Genomic DNA, 12,684 nt, shown 5'->3' on the forward strand with positions numbered 1-12,684 from the left:
CCCCCTCCCCCTCCAAAAAAAAAAATCTCTCACAGATACCTCCTATAAAGGAGATATGAGTAGAACACTATTAAAAAAACAATGTATCAACAATAAAAATAGCAACGGAAAAATTCACTCGCTAATCAATGAGGGATCAATGAGGGTAATTGCTTTTGATCAGATCCCTCGCTAATCCATCGCTGAAAGTTCCTTCGCTAATCCGTCGCTGAAAGTTCCCTCATTGATTCGTCGTTGGTTCCTTTGTTGATCCGTCACTGAAAGATCCGTCGCTGAATCTGTTCCCTTGCTGATCCGTCGTTGAATTTGTTTTCTCGCTGATCTGTGGCTGAAAGTATCCGCTATTAACCTGTCACTAAATATTGTTGGAGAAAAATTATTCCGACCATATTTTCGACGGATTTAAAAATTTAAAATTTAATAAAAATAATTAACTTCAATTACATTAAATTACCAGTGAATTTTCAATTAATTTTTTAAATTAAATTAATGTAATTAAAATTAATTATTTTTAAAAAATTCTTAAAAATAAGATTTCTATATTTTCCGACCGATTATCGACGTCCAGAAAATCAATTATTTTTCTTTTTTAGATTTCTTAAAATAAGATTTTTACTTTTCACGGAAAATGTAGAAAAACTATTTCTTTTAAATTTTAAAATATTAAAATAAATAGGGTTACCGGTGGATTACGGCCGATTACCAGCATCCATCGGAAATACTACTTTTTTTTTAAAATTAAAAAAAAATGTTTTTGACAAATTATCAGTGGATTTTTAACGGATTTTTTAAAAAATGTCTTATTCGTTTTCTTTTTCCCCATTTTTTAATGGTTTAGGTTTTATATGCATGTAAAATATTTACATATATACCACATAGTACATATAATGGATTATTATTCTCTTATCGAATCCAATACACACACATACATGTATACAACACATATCTACATACAAATATGTAAATCCGATATCATTGTTATTATCAGTTTTTAATAAGTTACAAAATGGTCTTATTGGGCTTTAACCGGTGTTAGTTGAGTCCAATACACACCAAATACATATATATATAATACAGGTCTTCTCACAAACATGTAATAGGTCACCAATGATCATAAAATGATCTATTAGACTTAAATAGATATATTGAGTTTTATTTGAATTCATTAGATTTTACTAGATTTATTGGGTTTTATTTCGTTTTATCGGGTTTTAATAGATATTATTAGCCTTTAATGGATGTTAGTTGAGCTTTACTAGTTCTTATTAATAACATAATTATTAAAAAAACACAGTTTAGTTAGAATGACATACAAGAGTTTTTTTTTGCAATATACACATGGGGTTTTTATACAGCCACGTAAAATTTTTCTTTTTATATTGTTATTACCAATTTTTTTTATAAAAGATTCAATAAAAATGACATTACTGGTAAACTACAACAATATTTTATAATTTTAAGGAGTACACGTTAAATTAAAGTGGACGCACCTTTAAAGCCCTTATAATTTTCCATCGATAGAGCGGGTGCATGTCTGTCCCCTATGGCTTTTTTATATCGCGTATGGGTAATTTGTGGAAGTCCCTATAGTTGTTGCTGACGAAAGGCACAGATAAAAGGTCCAAGCTTTTCGTCATGAATGATTTGAAGATGAAGACTGACAATCATCGAATATCTGACGCACTACTCGTAAATGAAAATGTGAGGAAAATCGTAACCCTAATAGGAATGCATTTGCTAAAATGATTATAAAACAAAACCCTAATAATTTTGTTGAATATATTTGACCCGCTTTATTTTTAGTTACGCAGAAGTTACTAAGATCAAATATAACTTAAATGAGCCCATTTTCAAACGAAATTACCATTTTTAATGAAACTTATAAAATAAAATTAACAACCACAAGGGTGGTGCCTGATTGGTTTGAGCTTGACTCCAAAGATCAAAAGTACTTGGAGGTCGTAGGTTCAAATCTAATGAGAAATAAAAATCCCCTTATGGTCACGGAGGTTCAAATGAGTGACTTCGAGCTATCTTTAAAGCAATGGTCATCCTAAAAGTAGTCGGTTCGCATAGCATGTTATTTTTGATGGTATTATACAAACATGGTTTCTTGATTTAATAAACTCCATATAAAACTATTATTTAATAAATAAATAAAAATTGTTTTGACAAGCAAGTTGCATGTGGCATGCACGTGAAAGAACCTTATTTCTTATCTTACGTACATATATGAATTGAATTATTTTATGGAAAATTGAATTCAAAAGCATGTGACACACTTGTCTATATAATCCCAAACCCTTTCTTTCTCTTTTTTCACATCACAAAACACTCACAAGTTTCTTCACAAAAATGGCTCAAATTATTCTCTCTTTCATGGTTCTCTCCCTCACTTTTTTCGGGTTTTCGGCCACGGTCGAGTCTCGTTCCAGTGCACGGGTGTACCTCGAGGCACAATGTCGATCAGTTGTGTACCATGATCTATGTGTCAAAACGCTTTTACCGTATGTAGGAAAGGCTGTACCAGGTCCACAACAATTAGCTAGAATTTCAATGGCAGTCTGTCTGTCGAAGGCTAGGCTGACGAAGGCGTATGTGAACATGGTGGCCAAGAAATTTAACCAAACGAAGAATTTTGGAGACTACCAAGCTGTGGACGCGTGTTTGAATCAAATCAGTAATGGAGTGAACCAAATAACGTTATCTGTGAAGGAGTTTCAAAAAATGGGAAAGGATGGAGAACAGAATTTCATGTTGCATGAAGGTAACGTGCAAAGTTGGGTGAGTGCTGCTCTAACGGATGCTGATATGTGCGTAGATGGATTATTGGGAAATGGGATCGGGGGTAGGGATAAGGCAATGATCAAAACAATGATCTTGAACGTGAAGCAACTTGCTAGTAATTCGCTTGGGTTGTTTAACCGATTTACAATGAGACATCGTGCCTCTCGTATCGTCAAGAATCCGTAAATCTAATCAATACACATATATATACGTACACACATATATACATAATATATTAAACAAGTTGTTTTATTAACGTAAAGTTAGTTCATGTCATCCCATTTCTTTAATGTATCGTGTAATTGGAAGTATACACATATTTGTAATCTTCGATGGTAATTGTGAATACCAAGTAATGAGAAATATGCAAATCTTATAAAGCTTTTGTATTTGTCTTATCTCTCTCTCTCTCTCTCTCTTTTATATATATGGTCAGGTTCATACGATAACAGTAAGCGAATAAGAAAACGACTGAATCATATGTGATTTTGCACATGATTTGATCGTTTTCATTTTCGTCTTTTCTCTCTCTCTATAATATTTTTATTATATTATACAATACTGGCAACTTATAAATACTTTTAAACTTTATAAAACTAACTTATAACCAATTGATAAGCATATTTAAATACAAGATAAACATTGAGTCTTATAAATACAATAAAAGGTTCATAAAACCCGATAATCAACAACAAAATCTCTTAACTTTCTCAAAACTATGTAAATTTATAAAATAAAATAAAATCCAAACAAAATGAATATTGTTTTTTCCCCCAAAAAGAATGATTCGTTAGGTTTTTTATTAAAGAAATAGGGCCATGACTACGAGAGACTTTGGAGTTGTTTGATTTCCTTTTAATAGTTTCATTAAGAGACAACATTTGAATCGTTAAGAGGTGAATCTCCTTTTAATGGTTCTAAAACTCTCTGAATGATTTTGTATCCTGGATCTCCTTTAACTATTAAGAGCCCTAATTTCATTGTACACAATTACCAAATAATTATATTTCATTTTGCACTGAGAGCCTCTTAATCATTCTGATCACTTAATAATTCTTCACAAAACCATTCAGCAATCGACAAACAACGTCTTCTTCCCTTCACCCCCAAAAAAGACCCCCAAAGTTTTGGATTTGTTGAAAGTAACCCTATACAATTTTGAATTACTGTTGAGACCCTAAAGTTATAACATAAGGTTTTTCCTGTGTTTTTCTGCAACTTCTTCAAGACAAAGCATAGCAGCGCGGGAAGAAGAAGATCTTCGCTTTAATGGCGGCAAGAGAGGTAGAAGATATTGTAAAACCGTCGGTTGCCGGTGAAGAATTAGAAGAGGACGATGAACACGATTCGAAGGAGGTGTTTCTTCAGAGATATTTTCTACAAGAATGGAAGCTCGTCAAGTCTATTCTTCATGACATCGTTTCCAATGGCCGAGTCGTAGATCTCTCTTCCGTCCACAAGATCCGATCCATTGTAAGTTTTAATTACTCACTCTCATTTCAGATTTCTGTTTGGTTGTTACGCAATTCGGATTTAGTTCGAACTTTAAGCTGAGTTTCACTAATCATGTTTAGGATAAATCCTTAACTATGTTAGAACTGTGTGTAGCACCTTAGTTTATTTGTTGGCTGCGTGGTTGGTGGTACTTTTATGTTTTCTCAAAGAACTTTTGACACTGGTTGAAAACGAGCGGCATTTTATGTTCATTCATTCGCATCTCAGTTTTTCTAGTTGGTAGCCTTTGTAATTGGAGTTGGAGCTTGTTCAGTTCGAACTTTAAACTGATATTTCATCAATTCATGTTCAGAATGAATTCGTAACTTCATTAGAAGGGATACTATCTTGCTAGCACCTTCTTTTAGGCATTAGTTGTGTGGGTGATGGTGTTTTAATATCTAATTGGGGAAGTATTATCAATGGCCAAAACGAGCTGCATTCTTTGTTCAATTACTCATTAGCATTTCAGATTTCAATTAGATAGTGCTCCAAATTTGAATTGGAGCTTTTTTACTTTGAATTTTAATCTATCACCGTTTAATGTTCAGAATAAGTTTATTAGATGGAATATTATCTTCATTATAAAGTATTCCAGCAGTTTTGTAGGATGCAAACAAGAAAATTTGAGTCTTTTCTGTTACACTCCTGGGTGAAAAAGAGATATAATGTGATTTTCATGTGTGGAAATTTATTGATGTTTTTCATTGTATACAGATGGACAAATATCAGGAACAAGGACAACTGTTAGAACCATACCTGGAGAGCATAATCTCTCCTCTGATGCTTATTGTTCGTTCTAAGACAATTGAACTAGGCATAGAGTCCAAGGAACTTCATGAAATAATCAAGCCTTTATGTATTATAATTTATTCTTTGGTCACAGTTTGTGGCTATAAGGCTGTCATCAGGTTCTTTCCTCATCAAGTTTCTGATCTAGAACCAGCAGTGTCACTTTTGGAAAAATGCCATGGCACAACTGCAGGAACAGCACTGCGGCAAGAAAGTACTGGTGAGATGGAGACCAAATGTGTGATACTCTTGTGGCTATCAATACTTGTCTTGGTTCCTTTTGATATATCATCTGTGGATACAAGTATCACGAATGGTCATCCTCTTGGTGCCAATGAACCACCCCCCTTGGTGGCTAGGATATTAGAGATCTCAAAGGAACACCTTTCCAGTGCGGGTCCCATGCAAACCATAGCTGGATTGCTGCTTTCAAAGCTTCTAACACGTCCAGATATGTTGCCTGCTTTTACCAGGTTAGTTGCTCATCAGGACTCAGATGTTATTTAATATTTATCATGTATTGTAAAACAATTGTGGACAGAAGTTGCAACCACAGATGCTAGACTCGTCTAAAACTTAGTTTAGACTCATCTACCAACTCATTGTGGCTGACCGTGTTTTCCTTTCTAGCCATGCATCTTTGCCCGACAGTAAAACCTTTCTGTCCATTGTAGTTTTGGTGTTTGAGCTTATTATACGTGGCATCTCGTTTGAGCAATGTCTCATGCTATAAATTGGAGATGGTCAAATAGCTGTTCTGTACAACTCTTGCAATAATACAGGTGGATGCTGTTCACATAAGGTTCTAAAGGCACCTCTCTATGTGCAAAGCTATCCTCAATAATGTGATTGAATTGAAAAAATATGCATTCTCTAGTATCTTCAATGCTTCATTTGAGTTCCTTCTGCTTCTATACAACACTTTCAAAAAGCTAATTTTGAGTTTTTACTACTTATACTTACTTCCAGTTATAAAATACAAATGTTAAGATATTATAACATGCTTTTTCACGTCTATTTTAAGGAGTATCTTGAAGATTCACCAAAATCCATTTTGCAGTTTGCATTAATGCGATGATACCATTTTTTCTTTGTGTTATGTCATTGTGTAGAAACATAAGGATTTTTTTGATTGTCTTGTTAAGCTGACATCCAATATGAATTTTATTTATTTTCAGCTTTATTGAATGGACTCATGAAGTCCTGTCTTCTGCCACAGAAGATGTAATACATCATTTCAGATTACTTGGTGCAGTAGAAACCCTTGCTGCTATTTTCAAGGTCTGCTTTTGATATTTATTTATGCTATTGTGCTCAACTGTTTCTTTAGTAGCTATTCATCTGTAAGATGTTATTATGCCATGTAAACTAGAAAACTTCTCATTTAGTCCAGGAGCTTCTGTATGGAAAAATGCAATATAAAGCTATTCTGTTTTAATAATATGAACCGTGAAATATATTAATCCATGATGATGATTTTAACACATTTTTGGGAGATGAACTATAATATCTCTGAAGATTGTTCCATCTGTAAGACACATAATCAGGCAGGTCTGTAATTTAGTGTATTGAAGTTTGAGACACTTTTACAATTTAAATGGTGGAAGATAATTGCATGGATGGTTTCCTCTTCCATATAAAGGCTATAAATGTGGGGATGCAGCTTGTGATACACGAATATGTGGATTCACAAATTCTAGAGAAATTGAAATGATTTGGGGCTGTGTTGATATGCATGTGTAATATTAAAGTCTAAAACTAAACAATAAAAGTAAAATTGTCTCCGTAACCCGTATAGGAAGTATATAAAATAAGCACATATATATAAACCTTATACTGCCTTTACTTGGTCTGCGCATAACAGTCTAAAATACCAATGAAAAAGAATTGGTGGTGTAACCTTTGCCTCGCCTCCTATCTCTCTGTTTCAGGCATAAGCAGTTTTACTTTATAATTTTAGCTTAAATTGTTCAGTTTGTAATTTCATATTTCTATTATGTCCAAAATTACCCTCTTCTAGCACCAATTATTTATCCTTCTTTATTTGTGTCAATAATGCCGTTCAATGTGCACATCCAGAGAACTACACTAAGGGAATAAAACAGTCGTTGTATGTTCTTTCGAGTTAAAGATCACACAATTGTACCAATATCCAAGCCTAGTATAGTGACTTATATATATACCTTACTCCTTGCCCAGCTGTTTTTTTTTTTTTTTGTTTATTTTACAGTTTGTTGAGCTTGCCTTCTGATCTCTATGTTAGACTGGAAGCCGGAAAGCATTACTTGATATTGTTCCTGTTGTTTGGAATGACACCTCAGTCTTGATCAAGTCTACCCCTGCAGCCCGTAGTCCCTTACTTCGCAAATATTTGATAAAGCTAACACAACGAATGGGGCTTACTTGTCTACCTCATCGCGCAACTACCTGGCGCTATGTGGTAAGAGATTTTGACTTCTGTTCAGTTGTTATTTTTTAACAGCATGTGTCCGCACTGCAGTTTCTCTGTTATTTCTGTGGTCAATGACTTCATAATTTACTTAAAGAACATAGGAGGAAGATGGAGTTCTGCTCTAATATTGCGTTCTCTTCTTTAAATGCAGGGTAAACACAGCACACTTGGAGAGAATATATCACAAAGCGCATCACGAACTGATCCATGCAGTCATGTATCAAATTCTGGCTCATCCAATTCAGACCATGGCTCCTTCCTCCAAGAGGAAGAGATGGATGTTCCTGATATTATTGAAGAGATCATCGAGTTACTATTGTCTGGATTGAAAGATACGGTATGTTTATAGGGTAATATTTTGTCATGGACTTGCTCTTAAAAATGGCTTGATCGAGAGGAGATTCTAAATCGGTGTATCATAGTTATTTCAAGAACCAAATCAGTTTATAATTTTTATTTGTTTTGCTTTCAGATAATCATTTTGATGTTTAGATGTAATAATCATATGTATTGTGTGAATGAAAGACCTGTGATGAGCTTTTCCCACCTCCGTTAGTAGGAAATGGCTAAAGCAAAGTATATCATGTTGAAAGAATTCAACTGATGCTACTATCTTTTATAAATCACTCAACGATTTGTAGGAGTAAAAAGCTACATGTAAAGAATGAGGTTGATAGGCCTTTCCCTGTTATGGCCTATGGACTTCTCAACATTTCTGATCCTCATATTTCAGGATACTGTTGTTCGTTGGTCTGCTGCAAAAGGTATTGGACGAATAACTTCACGACTCACATATACCTTGGCAGAGGAAGTCCTTTTGTCTGTACTAGAACTGTTTTCACCTGGTGAGGTATGGCCAACATCCATGCATATTTTTGTTTTTTGTTTAGTGGTTTCTGTTTGACTTGTACCTCATTATTATTAGTTACTTGTAGAATCACGACCCATTCATATCGAGTTTCATTTATCTTGCAGGGTGATGGATCATGGCATGGTGGATGCTTAGCATTGGCAGAGCTGGCACGTAGAGGGTTGCTCTTACCTGTTAGCCTTCCTAAAGTTGTACCTGTTGTTGTAAAGGTTCTGTGCAGTTCTTGTTTCTTGTCAATACTTATTTCATTTTGCTAACAAAATAGATTATGTTGTGAAGATTCTGAGAGAAAGTGATGAATATTTGAACAGTGTATACACCCTAATATATATTAACAGACTCATGAAATATAGCAACAACTGACTTCCTAAAGTTAAGGGTTCTGATACTATTTGGATCTGCTACATTCTGATATGACCAACACCACCTAACATATTGTGTTTCTCTATGTACAGCAATACAGCAATACAGCATTGTGTGGTTGTTTCATGATATGCACATCTGAAAGTATGATTTGTGATGGTCTGTCTGGCTTCATCTTATATAACCATCAATTTTCTTGTTTGCAGGCACTTCATTATGACGTACGAAGAGGTCCCCATAGTGTTGGATCTCATATTCGTGATGCTGCTGCTTACGTTTGCTGGGCATTTGGTCGTGCATATAATCACACTGACATGAAGAGCATACTGGATCAACTTGCGCCACACCTTTTAATAATTGCCTGTTATGACCGTGAGGTGCCAGCAACACTTTTGCATGATTGATCCGATGTGCATGTTTAATCCAGCTCATGAAGAGATCATATTTGAAACAAATGTTGCAGGTTAATTGTAGAAGAGCAGCTGCAGCTGCTTTTCAGGAAAATGTTGGGAGACAAGGAAATTATCCTCATGGAATAGACATTGTGAATACAGCTGATTATTTTGCACTTTCTTCGCGAGTAAATGCTTACCTTCATGTTGCTGTCACCATAGCGCAATATGATGGCTACCTCTATCCGTTCATGGATGAACTTCTATCTAACAAGATTTGTCACTGGGTATGTTCTTTTCTGCAATAACTTGTGGCTTGCTGATAACTATTGCTGCTAGATGTTCTTGGACTCTTTAAGTAATAGTTGTTACTTATCTGGCAACTAGAATGCTTTGTTCTACCAGAGTTTGCAGAATGGAATCTCTAATCATTGTAGATTTGTTGTATTAGCCGTTGAACCTTTATGAAGTGAGATTTACCTTCTAACTTGATATATGGGATGTAATTGTTGATCGATGGGCGACTGTTGATCGACGAAACTCTCGGTTGCCATCGTTTTGAAGCGACAAACACACACTAATGAAAGATGCAAGAAGTCTACAAGTATGAATTCTGGAAATGATCTTTATTAAAGTATAGATACACACTTTCAAATATTTGACAGCCAATACATATATATAGATTGTGAAACGGTGCATTCGAACCATTGTGATGGTTCAAAATTAACTACCAAATCAGTTAGGTAACTGCCTTTCAACCTATGATGTGTCACTTGACACATTTATTAATTACATAGTAATTAGTAACATATTCTATAAAACGTAAGTGACATTTAAATTCCAACATTCCCCCCTAAATGTCAATACGTTTTATTCCTTCATGCTTGCTGAGTCTTCGAGCTTCAAATGATGATGACAAAGTCATCTTCTTCTTCAATGCTATCACCAGCCCCTTCTGGTCCGTCTGAGTAGTATTCAACAATGCGGTCTTCTTTCTTGCTTTCTTCAATACTTTGTGATGTGCATGCTTTGGTTTGATCAGTTGTCACCATTCCTGCAGTGTTGTGATCTTCCTTCCTTCCAGGTTGATCTTTGCTTTTGGTTACTCCACCATCTAAGCCTTCACTGCCATAATCAATCATACATCCTGATTGATCATGATTCATGTTGGTTACTCCACCAACACCTTGTTCTTCAGTACTTGGTAACTTACCAAACCTTTTCATTGCAAAATCATAATGTTCTTGAGGATGTAGCAAGTATTGTTCAAATAACTTGTTGAATGCTTGATCATAGCATTCTGGAAACCCGAAGCCCATTGCAATCTCCTTCCATTTTCCTTCTCTTGATATCATTTCATGTCTTCCTGATCCAACAATTAGTTTATACAAGTCGAATAGACAAATTTTTATACCTGCCAATTTTGGAGGGAGTGCAATTTCCTCTCCACTTTTGATCTTGTGAAACCAAGTAAGTGCATCTTCAAACCTTCTTGTGAACAACCCTTTGTTCTTATAAGCAATGCGATTATAGTTAACCAAAACCATGAAAGCAGTGAAGTCATCAAAGCTTTTTATGGTTATACGTACCGATTTTCCATCGATATTGAATTCATCTTCGGTTATGTTTTCGCTTGCTTCATGTTCGTGTATTTGCTGCGATTCAGAATGGTTTTCTCCAAAGATCCTTGGGTCAGATTTGGTAGACTTGTTTTGATCATCTCCTTCTTCTTTCCGATCATCACACATGTGCGTAATCTTACATTTCGAGTCTTTGACTTAAATCTCGAATCCTTGTAATATCAATTGTTTCATGCTCAACACATTGATGTTGATTTCCGGTGCATGAGAAACATAGGGGACAGTATATGATGTCTCTTCTGTTGTTAATTTAATTTCTCCAATACCGTGTATTAGGAGTGGATTAAGATGATGTTCTTCATTGTTGTTGGAAAAACATTTCTTAATCTTAACAAATATATCTCTGGAGGGAGTCATATGTTTAGAAATTTTTGTATTAACATACCAGATAGAGTTCCAAGATCCTGTGTCGGTTCCTTCAACTAAGTAATCCCCATTTATGATGACCCTTTCAATGTGTGTTTGATGATATGGCTGCAGTGGACTGAGTGTTCGATCAATTTGATCACTGGGCTTAGAAACATGATCAAATTTGCCTTGTACTAATTGCTTTTCAGGCAATCGACTTCCTTTCTTTGGACAATCCCATGCAAAATGACCCTTGTCATTGCACCGGTAACATGTCGGTTTCTTTGATCGCGTGACTTTTTCACTAATTTCCCAACCACGAAGAAGATTTGCAAGTTCCGTGCTTCGTTTAACACATTGTATCTTTCTGATTTGATGCAGTCTTCGAACAGCCCCTGTATCCTTTTCCCTTCGAACAGTTTTTGTGTTCCTTTCCCATCGATCAGACCTTCTGTTCCTTTCTCTTCGATCACACCTTGGGCTCTGATACCACTGTTGATCGATGGGCGACTGTTGATCGACGAAACTCTCGGTTGCCATCGTTTTGAAGCAACAAACACACACTAATGAAAGATGCAAGAAGTCTACAAGTATGAATTCTGGAAATGATCTTTATTATAGTACACACTTTCAAATGTTTGACAGCCAATACATATATATAGATTGTGAAACGGTGCATTTGAACCATTGTGATGGTTCAAATTAACTACCAAATAAGTTAGGTAACTGCCTTTCAACCTATGATGTGTCACTTGATTTTTTTTTAATTACATATTAATTAGTAACATATTCTATAAAACGTAAGTGACATTTAAATTCCAACAGTAATTGACTTCATTTGATGGCTATGGGACTTCTGAAGTAATTTTTATCATGGATATCTATCGCTAATGTTTATCTCTGTGTCTTGTATATTTTTTCCCTATTGTTGGTAGTTTTGAGCATTTACCTAACTCACAACTACTACTTCAGGAAAAAGGATTGAGAGAACTTGCCTCAAAGGCTTTATCCACTCTTGTGAAATATGATCCGGAGTATTCTGCGAATTTTGTGCTTGAGAAATTAATCCCATGTACTCTCGCATCTGATTTATGCATGCGCCATGGTGCAGTATTGGCAGTTGGTGAGCTTGTATTAGCTTTAAATAAGTACGGTTATGCTCTTCCAAAAGGTTTGTACCCTTTGCTCTTTTGAATCCATGAGCTGTCATTTAAATATATGCAAATTACTACATTCTTGTAAACAGTACTAGGTTCATGTGTTATTTCTAAAAAATTCTGGTGCTATAACACAAGTCTGTCTTAGATATGCATACATCACCTAATAAGGTCATACACCTAGAGTTCGTTATTGAAATATATGTTAACTTACAGGCATGAAACATCATAGAAGAGTACACATTTCCCCTTTTTTGTCGATATATCTTATGGCTAATTTTTGTCCCATTACACTCAACAAGGTTTTGATGTTACTCTCTGATAGGGATCGTGATCAAATAGTTAAAGGAGAGAAAGTATTAAAAGTCTATACTAGGAGGGCTAAAAA

General features: G+C 35.1%; 2 protein-coding genes across 3 annotated transcripts in view; both read left to right on the forward strand.

The window, feature by feature from the left end:
• The first annotated feature begins 2,341 nt into the window (after positions 1-2,341).
• On the forward strand, positions 2,342-3,170 carry LOC112526479 (pectinesterase inhibitor 9-like). Its single transcript, XM_025136763.1, has one exon. It carries the CDS (start codon positions 2,356-2,358, stop codon positions 2,971-2,973), a length of 618 nt encoding a protein of 205 aa, XP_024992531.1. The 5' UTR covers positions 2,342-2,355; the 3' UTR covers positions 2,974-3,170.
• Positions 3,171-4,056: 886 nt separating this feature from the next.
• Positions 4,057-12,684, forward strand: part of LOC112526475 (tubulin-folding cofactor D) — a 19,982-nt gene continuing 11,354 nt past the window's right edge. The window contains exons 1-10 of one of the 2 annotated variants that reach the window (XM_025136756.1): positions 4,057-4,260; positions 4,999-5,546; positions 6,252-6,354; positions 7,337-7,513; positions 7,677-7,862; positions 8,259-8,375; positions 8,501-8,605; positions 8,966-9,136; positions 9,223-9,438; positions 12,112-12,310. In XM_025136756.1, coding sequence (XP_024992524.1) covers positions 4,057-4,260; positions 4,999-5,546; positions 6,252-6,354; positions 7,337-7,513; positions 7,677-7,862; positions 8,259-8,375; positions 8,501-8,605; positions 8,966-9,136; positions 9,223-9,438; positions 12,112-12,310 — 2,026 coding nt within the window. The remainder of the gene's footprint in view (positions 4,261-4,998; positions 5,547-6,251; positions 6,355-7,336; positions 7,514-7,676; positions 7,863-8,258; positions 8,376-8,500; positions 8,606-8,965; positions 9,137-9,222; positions 9,439-12,111; positions 12,311-12,684) is intronic. The other variant, XM_025136757.1, reaches the window with a different exon arrangement.

Source organism: Cynara cardunculus (genome assembly GCF_001531365.2).
Source record: "Cynara cardunculus var. scolymus isolate 2C chromosome LG 14, CcrdV1, whole genome shotgun sequence".
NCBI lineage: Eukaryota > Viridiplantae > Streptophyta > Magnoliopsida > Asterales > Asteraceae > Cynara > Cynara cardunculus.

What these genes read in the sequence shown, in the direction of transcription:
- LOC112526479 (XM_025136763.1), top strand. Translation starts at nt 2,356, where the DNA reads ATGGCTCAAATTATTCTCTCTTTCATGGTTCTCTCCCTCACTTTTTTC.